We start from the raw sequence: 21,410 nt of genomic DNA, 5'->3' as shown, positions 1-21,410 counted from the left end.
CTTTAACAATTACTAACTAGCTATTTGACCGAGCTTTGCTCGGTATTCGATAAAACACGAATAAAATGACATTTTCTAAAAATTATTCCTAGCTAGATCGATTTATCGCCCCCGAAACCCCCTATATACTTACAAAATTTCATGGAAATCGTTGGAGCCGATTCCGAGATTCCATATATATTCCATATATATATATATATATATATATATATATATATATATATATATATATATATATATATATATATTAAGAGTGTTTTTAAAATAAAAGCTTTTTTTCAAAAAGTTTTTTGTATATAATTTATTTTTTGTTTTTTAGATATCTCTTGGTAGATTTCTTAGTCTGTTTTTAGTTTTGTTTTGTTTCAAGAATTTGTTAAAATCGGATGAACTTAAGTCCTTAAGAAATCGTACTTGATTTTAATCAGTGATAAAATCTAGCGATTTGTTTAAATATTTCGTTTATTTCTACATGACTAAAAATTTAAATTTCACTCAACAAAAATTGTCTGAAACCAGACTGGATTTGACTTGACATAACATGACATGATACGATACGACACGACACGATAGGTCACGTCAAATTACGACATGACACGACACGTCACGCAAATTGTACAGTATATTGAGGTTATAACTTAATAAACATTTCAAGGAGAAATTTATTTTCGTCTTTTAAGAGTGTTTTTAAAATAAAAGCTTTTTTTCAAAAAGTTTTTTGAATATAATTTATTTTTTGTTTTTTTAGATATCTCTGGGTAGATTTCTTAGTCTGTTCTTAGTTTTGTTTTGTTTCAAGAATTTGTTTAAATCGGATTAACTTAAGTCCTTAAGAAATCGTACTAGATTTTAATCAGTGATAAAATCTAGCGATTTGTTTAAATATTTCGTTTATTTCTACATGACTAAAAATTTAAATTTCACTCAACAAAAATTGTCTGAAACCAGACTGGATTTGACTTGACATAACATGACATGTTACGATACGACACGACACGATAGGTCACGTCAAATTACGACATGACACGACACGTCACGCAAATTGTACAGTATATTGAGGTTATAACTTAATAAACATGTCAAGGAGAAATTTATTTTCGTCTTTTAAGAGTGTTTTTAAAATAAAAGCTTTTTTTCAAAAAGTTTTTTGAATATAATTTATTTTTTGTTTTTTTAGATATCTCTGGGTAGATTTCTTAGTCTGTTCTTAGTTTTGTTTTGTTTCAAGAATTTGTTTAAATCGGATTAACTTAAGTCCTTAAGAAATCGTACTAGATTTTAATCAGTGAAAAAACCGTGTCTATATCTAGCGAGTTGTTTAAATATTCCGTTTATTTCTACATGACTAAAAATTTAAATTTCACTCAACATAAATTGTCTAAAACCAGACTGGATTTGACTTGACATAACATGACATGATACGATACGACACGATACGACACGACACGATACGTCACGTCAAATTACGACACGACACGACACGTTACTTCATGACATGACACGATACGACAAGACACGTCACGACACGACACGTCACGTCACGTCACGTCACGTCACGTCACGTCACGTCACGTCACGTCACGTCACGTCACGACATGACACGACACGACACAACGAAGCTCACTGAGCCCCTTTATTTGATACCCATATTGCAGAAGTGCTTCAAAAATAACTATTCCCCTATCTTGGATGAGCATCCATTTTATATGTAGAATGACATTACATTCGTTTCCGAGTTACTCTCAATGAGCCCTTTCATTTCATACTAATATTGCAGAAGTGCATTAAAAATAACTATGTATTCCCGTGTCTTGGATGCGCCGCCATTTTGGATGTAGAATGACATTATATTCGTTTTCGAGTTACTCTCAAAAAACCCTTTCATTTAATATCCATATTGTAAGACTGCATAGCAAAAACTGTTTCGCCATCATGGATGGTCGGAAATATTTGAATTTAGAGTGATGTCACATACCACATCGTGCATGGTCATCCAAACTAAATGTGTATGCAAAATTTCAGCTCAATCGGTTAAATATATCTACTTCAAAATTGAGTTCCGAAATTCCACCGTAACATACATACTTACATATATACAGAGCAAGTTAAATAAAAGCTTTTAAAAAAAATTAGGGGGGGCTCCCATACAAAAAAACACAATTTTTGGCCTATTTTTACTCTATAATGGTACGGAACCCTTCGTGCACGAGTCCGACTCGTACTTGGCCGATTATTAGATTATGGGATTTTATATTAGTTAACTAGATGACGCCCGCAACTCCGTTGCGCCAAAATTCGTATATTACGCGGGAACCTTCATTTTTTCCAGATAAAAAGTTCCGTTTTCCTTTCCCGGGACTAAAAGCATCTCCATACTAGTTTGCGCGTGAAGAAGTAACAGACAGACAGACACACTTTCGCATTTATAATATTAGTATGGATTACAGGGAACGTGCTGCGTGCACTGCACTGCAGTGAAGTGCATCATACAGGAGCTCTATTGTTTACTTAACATGTGCTGTCAGTTGCCATTAGCTGCCATTCCTGCAGGTTTCCAAAAGCGCTGTTAAAGTTATTTGAGTACTATCACACAAGAAATTACGTATTGAGTTATGAATGTAGATAAGTTCTTTAGATCATTTAGATCAAGATTACATTAGTGGCTCAACAAAAACATGTTTGTGGATTAATCCATACTAATATTATAAATGCGAAAGTGTGTCTGTCTGTCCGTCTGTCTGTCTGTCTGTCTGTTACCTCTTCACGCTCAAACCACTGAACCAATTTTGCTGAAATTTGGCATGAATATACCTTGAGTCCCGAGAAAGGACATAGGATAGTTTTTATCCCGAAAAATGTACAGTTCCCGCGCGATAAACGAATTTTGACGCAGCGGAGTTGCGGGCGTCATATAGTACACAATAATTATTAATGCTTGACAGCGACTACAATATAAGGTTCGGTCGTCGGTGCACCACTTTGGAACTTTATTACCACAATAATATCCAGAGCTTACACCGGGTCTATAATATTGATACATGTGATAGGAAGAGTGGGTAGAATTGTTGCTGTATAGGCGATATCTATCTATACATACATATTATAAAACAAAGTCGCTTTTTTCCCTCATATCCCTTTGTTCCCTTTAGGGGAGATTTCACCAAAAAAATGGAACGCGTTCAAAGCACTCTGAACCGGTTCAAAACGTATAAACGCGATTATAACATTGTAATGCATTTCACCAGCATAAACTGAACGCGTTCACAGCAAATCCGAGTTTTATCTTTTGAACGCCCAAAGTCCGAAGTTTAAAGTTATAAAACCCGTTCAAGCTCTGTCATGGCGGAACGAAAAACATAGACAAAAGAAATGTCAAGATGACAGTTTTGACACATGCGTTTGTCACTTTATGTATTGTTTCTTGCTATTTCGTAGTTAAATTAACGTGAAAAGGCTTTAAAATGACGAAAACATGTAAAATAATCGCGTGACGTCATGTAAACCAAGATTTAATAATCGCGATCAAAAGAAGTTTGTGAAATCCAATCGAAACAAAACGAGATTTACGTCGCAGCATGAACGCGTTCAATGGGAACTAAGTTTTATAAAACTAAGTTTTATGTGTGTTTGGTGAAATCCCACCATCTTTAAAACTACGCAACGGATTTTAATGCGGTTTTCTCTAATGGATAGAGTGATTCAAGAAGAAGGTTTATAAGTATAATAACATTCATTAAATAGTGGAGAAATACTGTTATTGTTGGGGTTTCTAATGTGCATGTAATTGCAAACGCAGGCTGAACCCTACGAGATTTATTAAAACTAGCTATTTGACCGAGCTTTGCTCGGTATTCGATGAAACCCTATATACTAAATTTCATGAAAATCGTTGGAGCCGATTCCGAGATTCCGAGATCCGAGATTAAAGATATAAGATAATGTACCACGTATTGTACACATCGAAAATGTCTACAGAAAACTCAGCGATGGTATATGTCTATCATGGATATCCCACAATAAAATTTTTTGTCATTTACTTTTTATGTCAAATAATGGCTAATTGTCGAAGCAATTTTATTAAATACAGCATTAATCGTTATTCAATTAAATAACTTAAATACTTTGTTGATTTAATGTGGATATATGGTCCTTTACAGCATATGATTGCGGCGGTACCGACCAATGCGGGTCACGGGTAGTAATAATGAATACTAGATATTTGACAGAGCTTTGCTCGGTATTCGAAAAAACACAAATAAAATGACATTTTCTAAAAATGATTCCTAGCTAGATCGATTTATCGCCCCCGAAAACCGTTGAAGCCGATTCCGAGATTCCAATTATAATATAAGAATTGCTCGTTTAAAGATAATAAGATATAAGTCAAAACTGCTGTATCAATTTTAATCATTTTTTCAGTGGCTATATATTTTATACCCGATGCGAAGCCGGGGCGAGTCGCTAGTTCGCTGAATAAATATTAAACGAGGAAAAACTATGAGGAATAAAAGTTTTGAGATACAAACTCCCGCGCTCCGCGTCACGTACAAAAAATAGGCACGTACGCCACTCGCCCCATTCATATTAATTACTAACACAAACTAATAATCCGTTATATTATATAAAATAATCATTTAACAAAACTAGTTCATCATAACATATTTTTTCATTTTTCTTAAATAATATCTAAAATATGTATAACTGACTGACTGACATGATCTATCAACGCAAGCCCAAACCACTGGACGGATCGGGCTGAAATTTGGCATGCGGGTAGATGTTATGACGTAGGCATCCGCTAAGAAAGGATTTTGATCTATTCTACCCCCAAGGGGATAAAATAGGGGATAAAAGATTGTATGAAACTTTGTCAATCTTAAACCGATCGGGCTGAGACTTTTATTTTCGTATTTCAATGGTTCTTGAAGATAAAAATTATATTTAAATTTCTTGTAAAATATAGGGGAGTACGGAAAAAACATGCCATATTAAAGAGCGATTTCAGAACGAGCTCACCGTGATCCCTTCATTAAAATTCTGAAGTGTATTTTGACCTAAGCCGTTCAACATCGAAGCCTCTATCGTTAAATGCCAACGAGAAAATGTTTTTCGAAAAGTAAACTCGTATTAAGGACCTTCCATTGCAGAAAAAATAATGGTTCTTTGTACTTTGTATGCATTCGTTACTTTGACAGACAAGTTAGATATCAATAAATTATAAGCATAAAACGTTTTGAAAAAAAGCTTTTATTTAAATACTTTAAAAAAAAGAAAATAAATTTCCCCTTAAAAATTCTAACTATTAAGTTATAACCTCAATATATTATACAATTTGCATGATAATAAAAGCTTGTCGCGAGATATGTTAATATAAATAAACTAGTAAAGTGCTAATTTAACTAAGTAAACTGATATTACATTTTTTATTTTATTAAAGTAATTAAATGTTGACAGATTGGTAAGTCTCGCGACAAGCTTTTATAATAATGCAAATTGTATAATATATTAAGGTTATAACTTAATATTTAGAATTTTTAAGGGAAAATTTATTTTCTTTTTTTTAAGTATATAAAAAAAAGCTTTTTTCAAAAAGTTTTTTGCTTATAATTTATTTTTTGTTTTTTAGTTAAATCTCTGACTAAATTTCTTAAGTCTGCTTCATTGTAGTTTGTTTTGTTTCAAGAATTTGTTAAAATCTGATTAACTTAATTTAAGTCTTTAAGAAATCGTACTTAATTTTACTAATAAAAAATAAAATATCACTTAACAAAAATCACCGGATTCAACCAGGCATTTTCTAATGCCCGACTGATTTTGACTTGACATAACAAGACACGACACGTCACGACACGACACGTCACGACACGACACGACACGACACGACACGACACGACACGACACGACACGACACGACACGACACGACACGACACGACACGACACGACACGACACGACACGACACGACACGTCACGACACGACACGTTACGTCACGTCATGTTACTATACGACACGATACGAGTTACGACACGACACGGCACGACAGGATACGACATGACTTTTCAATTTACTCTCAATAAGCTTTTTTGTTCGATACCCATATTGCAGAAGTGCTTTAAAAATAACTATATTCCCCCATCTTAGATGAGCCGCCATATTGGATGTAGAATGACATTACATTTGTTTCCGAGTTACTCTCAATGAGCCCTTCCATTTGATACCCATATTGCAGAAGTACATTAAAAATAACTATATCCCCCTACCTTGAATAAGACGCCATATTGGATGTAGAATGACATTACATTCGTTTCCAAGTTACTCTCAATGAGCCCTTTCATTTGATACCCATATTGCAGAAGTGCATTAAAAATAACTATACCTCTATCTTGTATGAGCCGCCATATTGGATGTAGTATGACATTACATTAGTTTTCGAGTTACTCTCAAAAAGCCCTTTCATTTAATATCCATATTGTAAAACTGCATAGAAAATAACTATTTCGCCATCTTGGATGGTCGGCCATATTGGATTTAGAGTGATGTCACATACAATATCATGTATTGTCATCTAAACTAAACGTGCCTGCAAAATTTCAGCTCGATCGGTTAAATATATCTACTCCAAAATTGAGTTCCAAGATTTCACCCGAACATACATACATACATACAGAGCAAGTTTAATAAAAGCTTTTTAAAATGTATGGGATTTGATTTAACTCATTCTTAAGGTTGATTTCAATTTCACGCTGACCACACGCGCACCGTCGACGCTGATGGCCCGAGATGTGTGAACAATGAATACGAGTACTATACTCATCTGTATGAAATTCTAAGAAGCGTTTATGAACTGCTCGTATCTATCAGCTGATATTTCATACATTTCAGTATCGGCGCCGATGGTTAGTGTGAGAATGAAATCAACCTTAGTGACTTGAACCTTGCAATGCGTTATGACTTATATCAAATCCTATAGACATTGATTGTAACTTCGCTATCGAAACTACTGAACAGAAACCCTGATATTATTCGTTATTCCAAAACCATAATCCACGTAATGAAATTACTGCAGTTTATACAACGTTTTAAAACAAAAGAGAAAATGGTGCGCAGAAAAAATTGCAGGTCACAATAAAAGCTGCGAACAATGCTTGCGGCTCTTGACTGTTTGCTGCCTCATTGCCCCCTCTACCCTCCCCCCACTCGACACAGTTGGCCGGGGCTGGAGAAATGTTTATAGTTCAATACTGCATAAGTACAGCTGGGGATTTCGTGTGGAAATCTCAATCCGCAATTATACTGGGCCAAAGTTGGTTTCAATGCATTAGGTGTTTTGGTTGGTGTCTAAACACCCACTAAACACATTTCTTAACATTTGCCAAAATGCGACTGAAGTGCGACATAATTACACATGCTTTTGAATTAAAAGATCGAAATAAGGTTGCGTTATTTCGGTAGTGTAATTTCAGTTGGGTGTAGGGTCAGCAGCAACTTATTTGTAAAGTAAGTAAGCGTAAATTCGGCACTTAAAGGGTAACAATTTCGACTAATATTTCGAGCGTAAAATCAATGATTGGTCGCGGACTTTCCATTGCGTAACTTTGGCATAGTTTGTTTAGACATTTTGGGCGAAGAGATAGGGTTTCGAATAGCAAAGTTATGAACTGTTCTAGTAACGTCTATGTATTCGCTTGTCAGTTGCATCTAATTAATCCTTAAATCATCAGATCATCAATTTAATTCCAAAAAATGTTTGCTTCGCTCCGAGTTAGCCACCAAAACCCGTTTCTCAATTTCTCAAAACCGACGACCTAGCCCGTCCAGAATCTGGACCGCTGCCCTCTTGACCCCTTTTTAAATATTAAAGTAGATTCACCCAACAGCCGGCTCCCACTTTTATAGTAATTTAATCTTTTTCGAACATAATTGTATATTTTTTAATTAGTTCCCTAATTGACAATTATTTAATTGCATATTCATTACTCTGTCAATGTGTTTTATAAATTAGCAATTATGAAAATTATATTTGCTCGTTATTTGAAATTATGCTATTAGTATAATTGTTCGGAATGAGGGATAATATAAAACATACGAGCCTCTAACGCAAATAATGATTTATAATTCTGATAAAAGCCTTATATTTGTAGTGGAAACAACGCGCCCTAAGGGACGCAAGCGAGGGGCGGACTAATAATAAATGTATAATCATTAGCACGCTAGTAGGATTGCTTTCGAAAACAATAATAAATAACCGTTAACTAATTAAAAGGTAAAAAAAAACTGTGTACTATAATGAGAATGTATTTAAAAATATTATATAAGTATAATGTTTGATTATAAAAATTATCCTGTTTTCCTTTCCTCCTTAAAAGCTTTTGATTGAACCATAATTATTGAATTTACAAATTACTAGCTGTCCCGGCAAACATTGTTTTGCCATATAAAGTATTTCGCCCATATTATTATTTTATTGAAGTGACTAAATAAGTCCTTACCATGGCAACGTCCATCGCTATCCCGTTGCAGAAACAATGGTCACCGTCAGTCTCGAGTTGTAATAATTTACTATTATTTATTTAATAAAATATGGACTTATCAATATAAAAACTAGCCAGTAGCCGATTCTCAGACCTACTGAGTAAGTATGCATATAAAATTTGGTAAAAATCAGTAAAGCCGTTTCGGAAGAGTACGGTAACTAACATTGTGACACGAGAATTTTATATATAAGTAAGATAAAAAAATCATCAAAATTTGATTTTATATTTCAAACGGGAAATAATCTTTTTAATTAAGATAATTTACTACTACTAATTTGGGATTGTCGTTTAATATAAATTGAGAAAAAACTTCGAACGAAATGTAAACCGCGCTTTGAATGAAATGTATTGGTGCGAATGCTCATACATAAAGAAAGGTAATTTAGGATGAACGGAAAACTGGCTCACGTAATACGACGCTATTGTTATTTCGGTCAGCAATCTTACGTCATACTATTCTGTTTTAGAATTTTAAACAAATATATAGTTACAGGGTAAGGGTCAGTTTACATTGTAATGTCACCGCATTTAATTGTTATAACGGAAGATATACTGTATACAGACGAGATCGTACTATATCACATTTTCATGACAAAGCGGATGATGGTGGAGTACTTATAGCTGTCAAAAAGTCAATTTCTAGTATAAGATTAAGAGAAAAGGAAAGTGCATGTGAGGATTTATGGGTTTTGGTTAAGATTAAACATGGTAATGAGACTAAAAGTATAGGTGTATGTGCTGTTTATACTCTTTGTTCATCTTCCACGCAAAAATATAATGAACTAATAACGTTTTTTGACAACTCTGTAAATAATGTAGTAACTGAATTTGATGACATTATAATTGTAGGTGATTTTAATTTGAGCTCTGTAACATGGCAGAGGGAGTTGGATGGTACATCAATTGTGTCCCAATGTAATCAAAATAAATTGGCATGTGCCCTTAGTGACTTTATTGCAGTAACTGGATTGAATCAACAAAATCTTGTAACTAATAAAGATGGTAAAGTTTTAGATTTGGTCCTCAGTAACCTGTATTGCAATGTAAATGAAGCAGACTGTTTAAGCAAAGTAGATCCATACCATCCACCCCTCGATATAGATGTTTGTATAAGTTGTGATAATTCAGTATTAGAAAATATCCCTCGTTCTGACTACAACTTTTACAAAGCAAATTATAATGATGTCTCCTCCTGTTTAAGCGACGTGAATTGGTCTGATTTGTTTGGTAGTTGTGTTGACGTAGATGAAATGGTAGTCAAATTTTATGACGTACTTAACGAAGTTATTGACAAATATATACCGAAGCGTAAACCACGTACAGCTTCGTACCCAGTTTGGTTCACCTCTGACCTAATAAAACTCCTAAAAGAAAAAGAAAAGCTAAGATGTAACTATCGGAAATTTAATAATCCTCGTGACAGATATGAATATGAATTACTAAGAAGTCGATGTAAAAAGCTCGTTAAAGTCTGTCATAGGAATTATATTGAAACCGTTGAGAATAGCATCAAGCATAATCCACGAGTTTTTTGGAGTTACATTAAACAAAAAAAATCCTCTTCGAATAACATTCCTTCCGTAATGATTGAAGATAATGTTAAGGTGTCTGGAGGTGTCGACATCGCCAATTTATTCGCGTCCCATTTTAGCTCAATCTATGGGCAATCAATGAGCGATTCCGAAATGCCAACTCAACATACACCCATAATTATCTCCCAACAATACACTAGTTTATTAAATGACGTACATGTTACTAAATCTGCCGTACTTAACAAACTAAAGAAACTCAATCCACAAAAAGGTTCCGGCCCGGACAATATTCCCCCCATATTTATAAGAAATTGTGCGCAAGCTTTAGCATACCCCTTAAAAATAATATTTAATAAATCAATAAAATCTGGTACTTTTCCAACTCAGTGGAAAAGAGCTCGTATAGTACCTGTGTTTAAAAAAGGTGATAACAGTAATGTGAAGAACTATCGTCCTATATCTATCCTTTCCACCTTTGCAAAGGTATTTGAGTCTATTGTATGTCCAATTATAGTTGAACATACTAAAACACTAATTTGTAGTCAACAACATGGTTTTCAAAATAAAAAATCAGTAATTACAAACCTACTTACATTCTTAACTCCTGTATTCGAAGATGTAGATAATGGCAAGCAGGTGGACGCGGTCTACACTGACTTCGCGAGTGCATTTGACCTTGTAGACCACAATATCTTGATTAAAAAATTAAGAGACCAATATGGTATTGATGGTAGCATGCTCATGTGGTTCAAATCGTACCTATACCATAGAGAACAATCTGTTGTGGTCAGTGGGCATGAATCAGTAAAATATTTGGCGACGTCAGGTGTACCGCAGGGTTCTCACTTGGGTCCAATTTTGTTTCTGCTGTTCATAAATGACATTGTACATAGTATCCATCATTGCCATAGCTCGTTGTTTGCTGACGATATGAAAATATCTTTACAGATAAATAGTGCCTCCGATTCTCGACTTTTGCAGTCCGATTTAGATCGCATCTACCTGTGGTGCCGCGATAATCGAATGAAATTGAATGCCTCTAAATGCCAGCACATCGTGTTTAGTAGAAAAAGAAAGGTTGTTCCTACACGCTACAACATAAATGGGGTTGATATCGTTTTTTCTCTAACTGTAAGGGACTTGGGCATAATACTTGACACCAAACTGAGTTTTATTCCTCATTTTGACTACATTATTAACAAAGCTGCTAAAACTCTTGGATTTGTGAAGCGCAGTTCAAAAGAATTTAAAAGCCCTCTGACTAAAATTGTGTTATTTAAGAATTTTGTTCGTAGTATCCTTGAATTCGGAAGCATAATATGGAACCCCCTGTACAATGTTCATTCGCAACGCATTGAGTCTCTTCAACGCTCGTTCACTAGACACCTGGCATATGTGACTCCGAACATTAACAAAAGAAGCTCATATGATGACAGGCTGACTGCATTCAATATGAATACTCTCGCACAACGCCGACGTATGATGGATTTAGTTTTTCTTCAAGAAGTAATTAAAGGCCAAACGCCATGCCAAGAATTTCTCGAAAGAATAACTTTCACAGTCCCCAAACTATCATCCCGTCGTAATCCTACTGGTGTGTTCCATATACCGAGATACAAAACTAACCTAGGCAAAAACAGCCCATTAGTAAGACTGCCTCAAACTTACAATGATTGGCATAAGCTATTAGACTTAGATATTTTTTATGACCAACGCACGTCGCTTAAGAAAAAACTATTGACAAGAAATGTAAACAATGACAATAAACTTTAATAAACTTTAATCAATGCAATTCATTTTATGACAACTTTGACATTATTTTCAATTTATTTTACAATAATTTTAAATCAATATTTTGACTATTATTTTATTTTTGGAATTATTTTTATTTTATTAATGTTATTGGTAACTTATTCAATTTTTTACATCAATTTTACTTTTTTTACAATTATATTTTATTAAATTTTTTTAATCATTTTTACATTTTTCTAATGAAATTATAATAATAATTAGATCACTCTTAAAATAATTGCATGTCCTTTTGAATTTTTAATTTTATGTAGACTTACTAAATTATTGTTTATTACTTATTAACTTAATCTTGATTGTTTAATTGAATTTATCTAAAATGTTGTGCATATCTATAAGTGATGTAAACACTAGCTCTTATTTATTTAATGTTGGCTAAAATGTAAGTGTTTATATTGTTGATGTGCCTAAATAAATAAATAAATAAATAAATAAATGCATTTATAGAGAGCCATTTAAATTTAAACAGATAGGCACCGCAAGCAGTAAGTCTTTTAATTCAAAGTATGCCATTCTTGTGTTGTAAATATATAAGTCAGTTATGAATGTGTAATTTAAAAATGCATCGTATCGCCGGGTCACGTTGCAATGTGATTGACCCTAAGCATTGACGCACTCTTTTGTAACGGTCAAGACGAATGAGAATCTTCGTAGACATGCCACGATGTGCTACGCAGTACATGACGCCCTTTGCTACGCGCTTGGCGACCTTCGACGACTTGCTACGAGCGCTACGGCCATCTACGTCGTGCTACGATGTGCTACGCAGTACATGACGCCCATTGCTACGCGCTCGGCGCCCTTCTACGACGTGCTACGAGCGCTACGGCCCTCTACGTCGTGCTACGAGCGCTACGATTTACTTAAAGAGTAATCTTCTACTGTAATTAGTTAATTACTAAACATGTTTATAAACCAGATGACCCATTTCTTTATTATATTATGTAATTATACTAATTATCTATACTCTATAGGCTTATAGCCTGAGACCCGAGTATAGAATGTGCCTGTGAAAATCCAGTGTATGACGTATCCCTCATTGTGTGCTGTATTTACACAGTGAAAGAGTACACGATTCTAAAATAGTATACTTTTTTGCTATGTATAAAGAATAACCTATTTATTGAAAGCGGACAATACTAAAACACATCCAATACAATCCACTTTTTATCACCATGCTAGAATAGGTTTTGACAACATTAAACCTTACACCAACATTGTTCGAACGCCAATATCAAGTAACACGTCAATTTGAAATTCCATTATAGACTAGCACGAGTCGGCGCATGAGTACCGAAAACTATTCCACCTCAATTTTTTTATGCGATCCTCTTCAAAATGCCCTCCTGATCATATAAATGCATGTTGCCAGGGCGCAACCCGGTGCCATATTGTTTAAACAAACATTGTTTAAACAATTGCAAGGAATTGTTATATTTCAACCGAACAATTTTTTTTATATTCTTTATTGAAATACCAATAAAAAAGGTCCTATGAATTTTTACGATAAAGTTAATATTTTTAAAGATATGAATTTTTAAAGGTTCGAAAAACCTCAAATTTGGGTACTTTCGACCGATGAAAAATATATTTAAAAAAATAATAATGTCAAAGTAATATATTTTTTTTAAATTCTATATACAATAGTTAATAATATTGTTAATAGAGATTTCAAGAAATTTCATTGTTTATATATTTTTTTTATCTTAGCAAAAGTAGACAAAAATTGTGTTTTTGTATGGGAGGCCCCCCTTAAACAATTACTTTATTTTAATTTTATTATTAATTATTAAAGTACAAATATAATTAAAGATTTTGTGAAAATTTCAAGTGCGTAACTGTTACTATTGTTGATTACGAGCAAAAAAGGCCAAAAAAATCACGTTTCTTGTATGGGATTAAATATACTTTATTTTATTTTTAGTATTTGTTAAATAATATACTTTATTTTATTTTTAGTATTTGTTGTTATAGCGGCAACAGATATACACAATCTGTGAAAATTTCAGAAGTCTTAATAATAGGGTTTACTAAGACTTCGACGAAGTCTATTCACTTCGTCGTCTGTCCGTCTGCCTGTTTGTCTATATGTCTCCAGGCTGTATCTCAAGAACCGCTATAGCTAGACTTCTGACATTTTTACAGATTGTGTATGTCTGTTGCCGCTATAAGAACAAATACTAAAAATAAAATAAAGTTAATATTTAAGGGGGGCTCCCATACAAGAAACGTGATTTTTTTGGCCTTTTTTGCTCGTAATCAATAATAGTAACAGCGAGGCACTTGAAAATTTCACGAAATCTTTAATTATATTTGTACTTTAATAATTAATAATAAAATTAAAATAAAGTAATTGTTTAAGGGGGACTCCCATACAAAATACACAATTTTTTGTCTACTTTTGCTTAGATAAAAAAAAGATATAAACAATGAAATTTTTTGAAATCTCTATTAACAATATTATTAACTATTGTTTAAAGAATTTTAAAAAATATATTACGTTGACTTTATTATTTTTTAAATATATTTTTCATCGGTCGAAAGTACCCAAATTTGAGGTTTTTCGAACCTTTAAAAATTCATATCTTTAAAAATATTAACTTTATCGTAAAAAGTCATGGGACCATTTTATTGGTATTTTAATAAAGAATATAAAAAAAAATTGTTCGGTTGAAAAATAACAATTCCTTACAATTGTTTAAACAATGTTTGTTTAAACAATATGGCACCGGGTTGCACCCTGGCAACATGTATTTATATCATCAGGAGGGCAATTTGAAGAGGATCGCATAAAAAAATTGAGGTGGAATAGTTTTCGGTACTCATGCGCCGACTCGTGCTAGTCTATTAAACTAGGAAGCTTTAGCGGACAGATTCATTAAATTTCACTCAAATGAACGTTCGAGCCATCTTTGTGAATAACAAATCGACATGAAACGTATTAGCAGGGTGGTTTTTCTCTCTTTATCGGTGTTGTAAAGAGAGAAAAACCTTTGATGGAAATAGCGGTAAAGAGATGTTTCGACAAAGGGAAAATTCTTTTGAATTTAGTTTTAGTAGAGCAACAAAATCTATAGGTAAGCTAGAAAATATAAACTTAATATTAAAAGCTTCATGTAAATATTCAATAAGTAAAACAAATATGTTAAAAAACATCAATGAAATTGTAATGGTGTTAACTGGTTCCACAGTTTTGATAAATTTCTATACTTGGGATCAACAAAGCTAAATAAAAATTGTAGGCTAATTTTATCGAATTTTGAGAACGACACACATACAAAATCTTAAGCAGTTGCAGCTACGCCTATAGTTCAAATTGCCTGTCACAAAAGTTTACACTCTATGTCATTGTTTGCCTCGTCTTATAGCTTGGGCACAGTATAGCAATATGACATATCCCTATATTGCTATACTGTGGCTTGGGGTATAGCAATAAAATATCGAGTGTAGGCACACGGGTGGGCGAGCGCGCGGCGAGGCGTGCGCCGCTATATATAGCACGCCACTGTAGCGGCTCAACCCTGGTGATCTTACTTTGTGTACGCACCAGACCATGAAATCTTGGATATAACATAGTTTGAGCCGAGGAGCATTTTTATTAATTAATTAAACTTATCTTTATAAAGGACCGAACGAAAAAGAACTAACGACCGAAAGAAGATGTTAGGGCCTATCCATATCTCCACGTCACGACGTCGTCAACGTGGAACGGTGCGGTAACGTGGCACGGTACGTTGACGTGACGTGCAAATTTACGTTAACGTAACGTAAAATGCACATCGCGATATAGCAATATTGTACGTAGCCATGCCTTGTAAAACTGCTACATTCTTCACTACTGATCTAGATGTGGACCTCACAATACGTATTCTGCTTTTGCTATTGTTAAAAACGGAGAAAGATAAGAAAAAATACGTGCATTTTTACGTTACGTTGACGTAAATTTACACATCACGTCAACGTATCGTGCCACGTTACTGCACCGTTCCACGTTTACGATGTCGTGACGTGGAGATGTGGACAGGCCCTTACCTGCAAGTTCAGCAACTCGCGCCGCGCAGAAATATGTTTATCGCTTCAAAAATCATTCTACGTCCTTTCCCATATCTCAATGTATCTCCATACCAAAGTTTATCTATATCGATGCGTGAAGAGATAACATACAGACATTTTGATATTTATAATAATATCAGTAACGATAAGGTTCCCTAGAAAGTTTGAAACACATTCGTATACAGTCCACTAGATGACCATCCATGTCGATCGCGTGGGAACCGCACATTTTTCCAGGATAAAAAGTATCCTATGTCCTTTCTCGGGACTCAATCTCTGTACCAAATTTCAGACCAATCGGGTCAGCCGTTTAGGCGTGAAGAGGTAATAGACAGACAGACACACTTTCGCATTTATAATATTAGTATGGATATCATTCTAAGATTCAAAACAACACACACGAACTTTAATAAAACTTTACCTCCTCGCTACGTCGGATTCATGTGCAAGATTCAAATACATATTACAATGGAAATATTGTTCAGCGGCTTAGTTTCCGGGGTCAGTGACCGGAAGGCTACATTCGTAAATATTTCACGGTGACGGCCGGCGCCGCCCCGCGCTGCACACCTCAGCATTTTCACCGCTTGTTTTGCATATTGTATACACTGCAGTTACCACCGCGAGAACCTTAATGTGAAAGATATAAGGATCATTTTTAGAGAAACTCCGAGTTAAATAAATCTGAACACTCATATTGGTTACAATATTTATTTATTGGACGTTGCACGCGACTCTACGGAAGCCATAACGAAATGTCTACGCGGGAATCAACATTTTGTTTGGCTTAAAAAGTGCGATGTAGCCACTTTACCCAGTTAGATGTTGAAAGCGAAAAATATTTCAAGGATGTTTGTGTGGACAATTTACAGTTCGCATATTATAAGTGAGTTTTTTAATTTTGTGTTATAACTTATAAATGAGTTTTTTAAATTGTTAATTTTGCATGCCCACAGAGGCCTATGTGTTGAACTAATATCAAAATATAAGACCTATTATTGTAACACACATACGCAAAAAGAAATGAATTTGAGTTTGAATTAAGGAGTGAGCACACTGAGACGGGCCGTGCCGGGGCTCAGCGTGCCGGGGCTCATCGCAAAAATCCGCCTCCATACAATTTGTATGAAAGCGGATACGCGTATCGCACACTGTGTCGGGTCGCAGCGAATTTCCGCTTCCATACAAATTGTATGGAGGCGGATTTTTGCGATGAGCCCCGGCACGCTGAGCCCCGGCACGGCCCGTCTCATTGTGCTCACTCCTTTAATGTTATCCTCACTCCTTTAATGTTATCCTTAGGGATAGAATATTATAGATGCGTAATTTGATCTTGGCTGTTACATATTCGCGCTTCAACCGCTCAACCGACTTAGATGAGTTTTCGCATATATAAAGTACTTTGAGTTACACGAAATTCATTTCATATTTTTATAAGCTAGGCCGCGCTCAAGGACCGCGATAAAAGCTTTACATAGCTTTGAGCGCGGCGACCGAATCAAGATATTCCGTAACGAAAAAACCTAACACACCTCCACTCCGACCGGCATAGCGGTGCGGCGCGGTTGCCAGACTTCGGCACGGTGTTTGTGTGCGTGTGACTAGACTTATTATGCAAATTATAATTGAATAAATTGATAAAAGAGCTATGCAATAGCTTTACCGTGACAGTCCCCCAGTGCCACACGTTTTAATAATAAATTATTGGATGCGCGCGTATGAAGCAGGCTACCTGAAGCTTACTTTCTTGATATTGTCTTGAATGTGATGCACTTTTGTAACTTTTGCTAAACTTATTGCGAGTTCGCACGTGCGTGAAAAAAATATGGCTGCACTTGCCGCGTAAAAGTTTTAGAATAGAAAATTGCACTTGTCAAACGTCCTGACGTCACATCAATAGCCAATGGGAGCACTCAAATGTCACTTTTAAGTAAGTGTTTATTGGTTGCACTATACAGCACAGATTAAGTAAAAAGTTCAATGACAGATACATGCACAGTTTATATCCATACTCCCGGCCTTGGAAACCCTAGGTTTCCAATAGATGAATATTACGATGAAGATGCTTCAATCTCCAAAAGCGGGCAAATTTTGGAGAACGCGCGTCGGACCGTTGTCGTTGCTGTTTTTATCTCGGCGACCCTGGAGACACCGTCCTTTCCTGGGTATGTCTTGATTATGCGCCCAAGGCACCATTTCAATGGGGGCAAGTTATCTTCTTTGATGATGACAAGTGTATTCTCTTTGAGGTCGTCAGTCTGGAATCTCCACTTGGATCGAGATTGCAGTTCAGAGACGTATTCGCGTGACCATCGAGTCCAAAAATGCTGACGGATTTTTTCGATTCTCTGGTATCGTGTCAATCGATGGTCGGGGATGTCGTGCAGGTCAGCGAACACTGGCGAAGTCAATGGGCGGCCGACCAAGAAGTGTGCCGGACTTAGGGGCAAAAGATCGTGTGGGTCACTTGACATCGGAGACAAGGGCCTGGAGTTCAGGACAGCCTCGATTTGAGTCAACACTGTACTGAGCTCTTCAAAAGTCAATCGTGCATTGCCTACGGTTCGTCGCAAGTGATATTTGCAACTTTTAACCCCCGCTTCCCATAAACCACCGAAATGACTAGCATACGGAGGATTCATTCGAAATTTAATATTTTGAGATAATGCGTAATCTTTAATTTCTCCTGATATACTTGAAAGGAATTTTGAAAAGTCGTTCATTAAACCAACAAAATTTTTGCCGTTATCACTGAAAATTTCGGCCGGTTTACCTCGGCGCGAAATGAAACGTTTTAATGACAGCAGGTAAGCATCAGATGAGAGATCACTCACCAGCTCCAGGTGAACCGCACGCGTTACAAAACATACGAATAAGCATATGTATGATTTAATAGATTTAGCTCCTCTCCCTTTACGGTTTAGTATGAGCACTGGGCCAGCGTAATCGACGCCGCAATATAAAAATGGGTAACCTGGTTGAAGGCGTTCCCGTGGAAGGTTGCCCATTATAGGCGTTAATGTTTGACCGCGCATTCGTCTGCATGTGACACACTCATGAACGACCTTCCTGGCTAAATCTCGCGCTCTGACAGGCCACCAAGAATCCCTCAAAGCAAATACTAACGCTTGTGGCGGCGCATGTAAAAGCCTGCGGTGCTCATAACGAAATAGTAATAGAGCAAAATGATGTCTGCCTGAAATTAAAATCGGGTGTTTTTTATTAAAGTTAAATTCGGAATAATTTTCTAAACGTCCTCCTACCCTTATCAAATTAGATTCGTCGAGAAATAAATTTAACTTGGTTAAACTAGCGTGCATATTTTTTAATGATTGTTTCTTCGACAAACAATCGTATACGTCTCGATATGACTCATACTGCGACAGTCTAGCGAGGGATAGTTCGGCTTCATTATTTTCAGATGCATCGAACGCGCCCGTGTGCCTCTCACTCGGTTTATTGCGCGCGTTATAAACAAACCGTAATAAGTACGCCATAGTACGCTTCATTCTATTAAACTGCGAGAACCTCTGAAATGGAAACCACACTCCAGCATCCTGACTAACAGTCAAGGTGACTGTTGCAACAGATTTCAACTCTGGTAAATTTGAGGTGTTATAGGACTCCGAATTAAAGTCAATATTAATATCGTGAAGAAACTGAGGTCCATCCCACCACATGGCGGTGCCCCAAAGGTCGTCTAAATTGCGACTGCGAGTGATCAGGTCAGCTGGATTATGTTCTCCTCTCACGTGACGCCACGAAGCAGTACTAGTTAATTCCTGAATTTCAACAGTTCGGTTCTGGACAAACGTTTTAAGCAAGTTAGGTGACATGTGGAGCCATCCTAACACAATAGTCGAGTCAGTCCAAAATACTACTCTATCGAAACTACTGCGCAACGAATTAATTATTTTTGAGTACAGCCGGGCTCCAACTAGGGCGCCGCACAATTCGAGCCTAGGAATACTTATGGGTTTAGTCGGGGCGACCTTTCCTTTCGCACATAATAATCTAACAGAAACACTATTGTCTGTATTAATAGTGCGTACATAAGCGCACGCGCCGTACGCGGTAAGAGAACTATCGGTAAAAATATGTAACTCTAAACGGTCAGGGTTGTCACTTGCAACATAACGAGGAATGCGAATATTCTGTAAATTAATTAAATTATCGACGAATCTAATCCAAATTTGTGCGATATCACGGGGAACTTGTTCATCCCAGCCTAATTTTAAGAGCCATAATCTTTGCAATAAAACCTTCGCAATCATTACTGTTGGACTTAATAATCCAAGTGGATCAAAAATTTGAGACGAATATGACAGTATAATACGCTTTGTTATGGTTTCTTTAAATATATTATTAAATTTAGTCTGGTAAAATAACTGATCAGATCCATTATGCCATCCCAACCCTAATGTTTTATGATGATAATTATCGCCTAGTGACAATTCTTTCGCTGTATTAGTAAATTCTTTAAATTCTGTAAAATCAAAATTAAATATCCATTTCCTGAGGGGAAAACAACCCGACTGCAAATTTTTACAAATATCTAAACAAATTTGTTTTAATCTTTCTTTATTAGGGTTGCCACATAACAGATCATCAACGTATATATCTTGTTTAATTATACTGGCAACTTCAGGATCCCCACACTCTTGAGCAAGTTGCTTAATGCATCTGCAACTTAAATACGGTGCCGAAGCCGTACCGTATGTTACAGTTTTTAACTTATAAACTTGTAAAGCATCGTTGGGATTGTCGCGCCATAGAATTAATTGTAAGTCACGCTGTTCTTCATCGATAAGTACTTGTCGATAAAATTTCTCGATATCCGCGCAAGCAACGTACCTATTTTCGCGAAATCGCAACAAAATTGAAATTAAGTCTCCCTGAATTGGCGGCCCTACCAATTGCAAATCATTTAATGAGTATCCCGATGAGGATGGCGCGCTAGCGTCAAAAACGACGCGCAGGCGAGTTGTAGCTGCGTTCTCGCGGAACACTCCGTGATGCGGCATAAAATAATGTGGAGTTTTATATGTGTCGATACATTCCATGTGACCTAATTCGCAATATTCTTTTATAAAATCTATATATAATCCTTTTAAATTCGGATATCGTTGTAAACGTTTCTCTAACGCCAAAAACCGTTGTTCGGCCTGTTTACGCGTATCTCCTAAAACATTCGGTGAATTTTTTAGAGGTATCCGCACAGAAAATCTACCATCACTCAATCGTTTAGTCGTTTGAACAAACAACTCCTCACAAATACGTTCGTCTTCGTTGCGCGACTCATTAACCCTATTATTATTATTAGATAAATCCTCTAATTCCCAAAACTTGCGTAATTGTTCATTTAAAGAAAATTCCATGTCCACACTTTGCATAAAATTACAATGAACATGTTTAATATTTTTATCATTTTTTAACAATGGCCCCGATATTATCCATCCTAAGTGCGTGTTCTGTAACATAG

At 35.7% G+C, this 21,410-nt stretch overlaps 2 protein-coding genes across 2 annotated transcripts in view; one reads left to right on the top strand and one right to left on the bottom strand.

The window, feature by feature from the left end:
• The window catches only part of LOC121728221 (uncharacterized protein CG3556), a 59,671-nt gene that overhangs the window by 17,742 nt on the left and 20,519 nt on the right, over positions 1-21,410 (top strand). The window lies entirely within an intron of this gene.
• On the bottom strand, positions 17,641-19,764 carry LOC121728148. The gene has a single exon (XM_042116266.1). The coding sequence runs from the start codon at positions 19,762-19,764 to the stop codon at positions 17,980-17,982; it is 1,785 nt and encodes a 594-aa protein (XP_041972200.1). The 3' UTR covers positions 17,641-17,979.

Source organism: Aricia agestis, chromosome 6 (genome assembly GCF_905147365.1).
Source record: "Aricia agestis chromosome 6, ilAriAges1.1, whole genome shotgun sequence".
NCBI classification, from domain to species: Eukaryota; Metazoa; Arthropoda; class Insecta; order Lepidoptera; family Lycaenidae; genus Aricia; species Aricia agestis.
This window is presented reverse-complemented; position numbering and strand designations above follow the sequence as displayed.

Coding starts and splice junctions, on each gene's coding strand:
- LOC121728148 (XM_042116266.1), bottom strand. CDS start 19,764: ATGTCACCTAACTTGCTTAAAACGTTTGTCCAGAACCGAACTGTTGAA.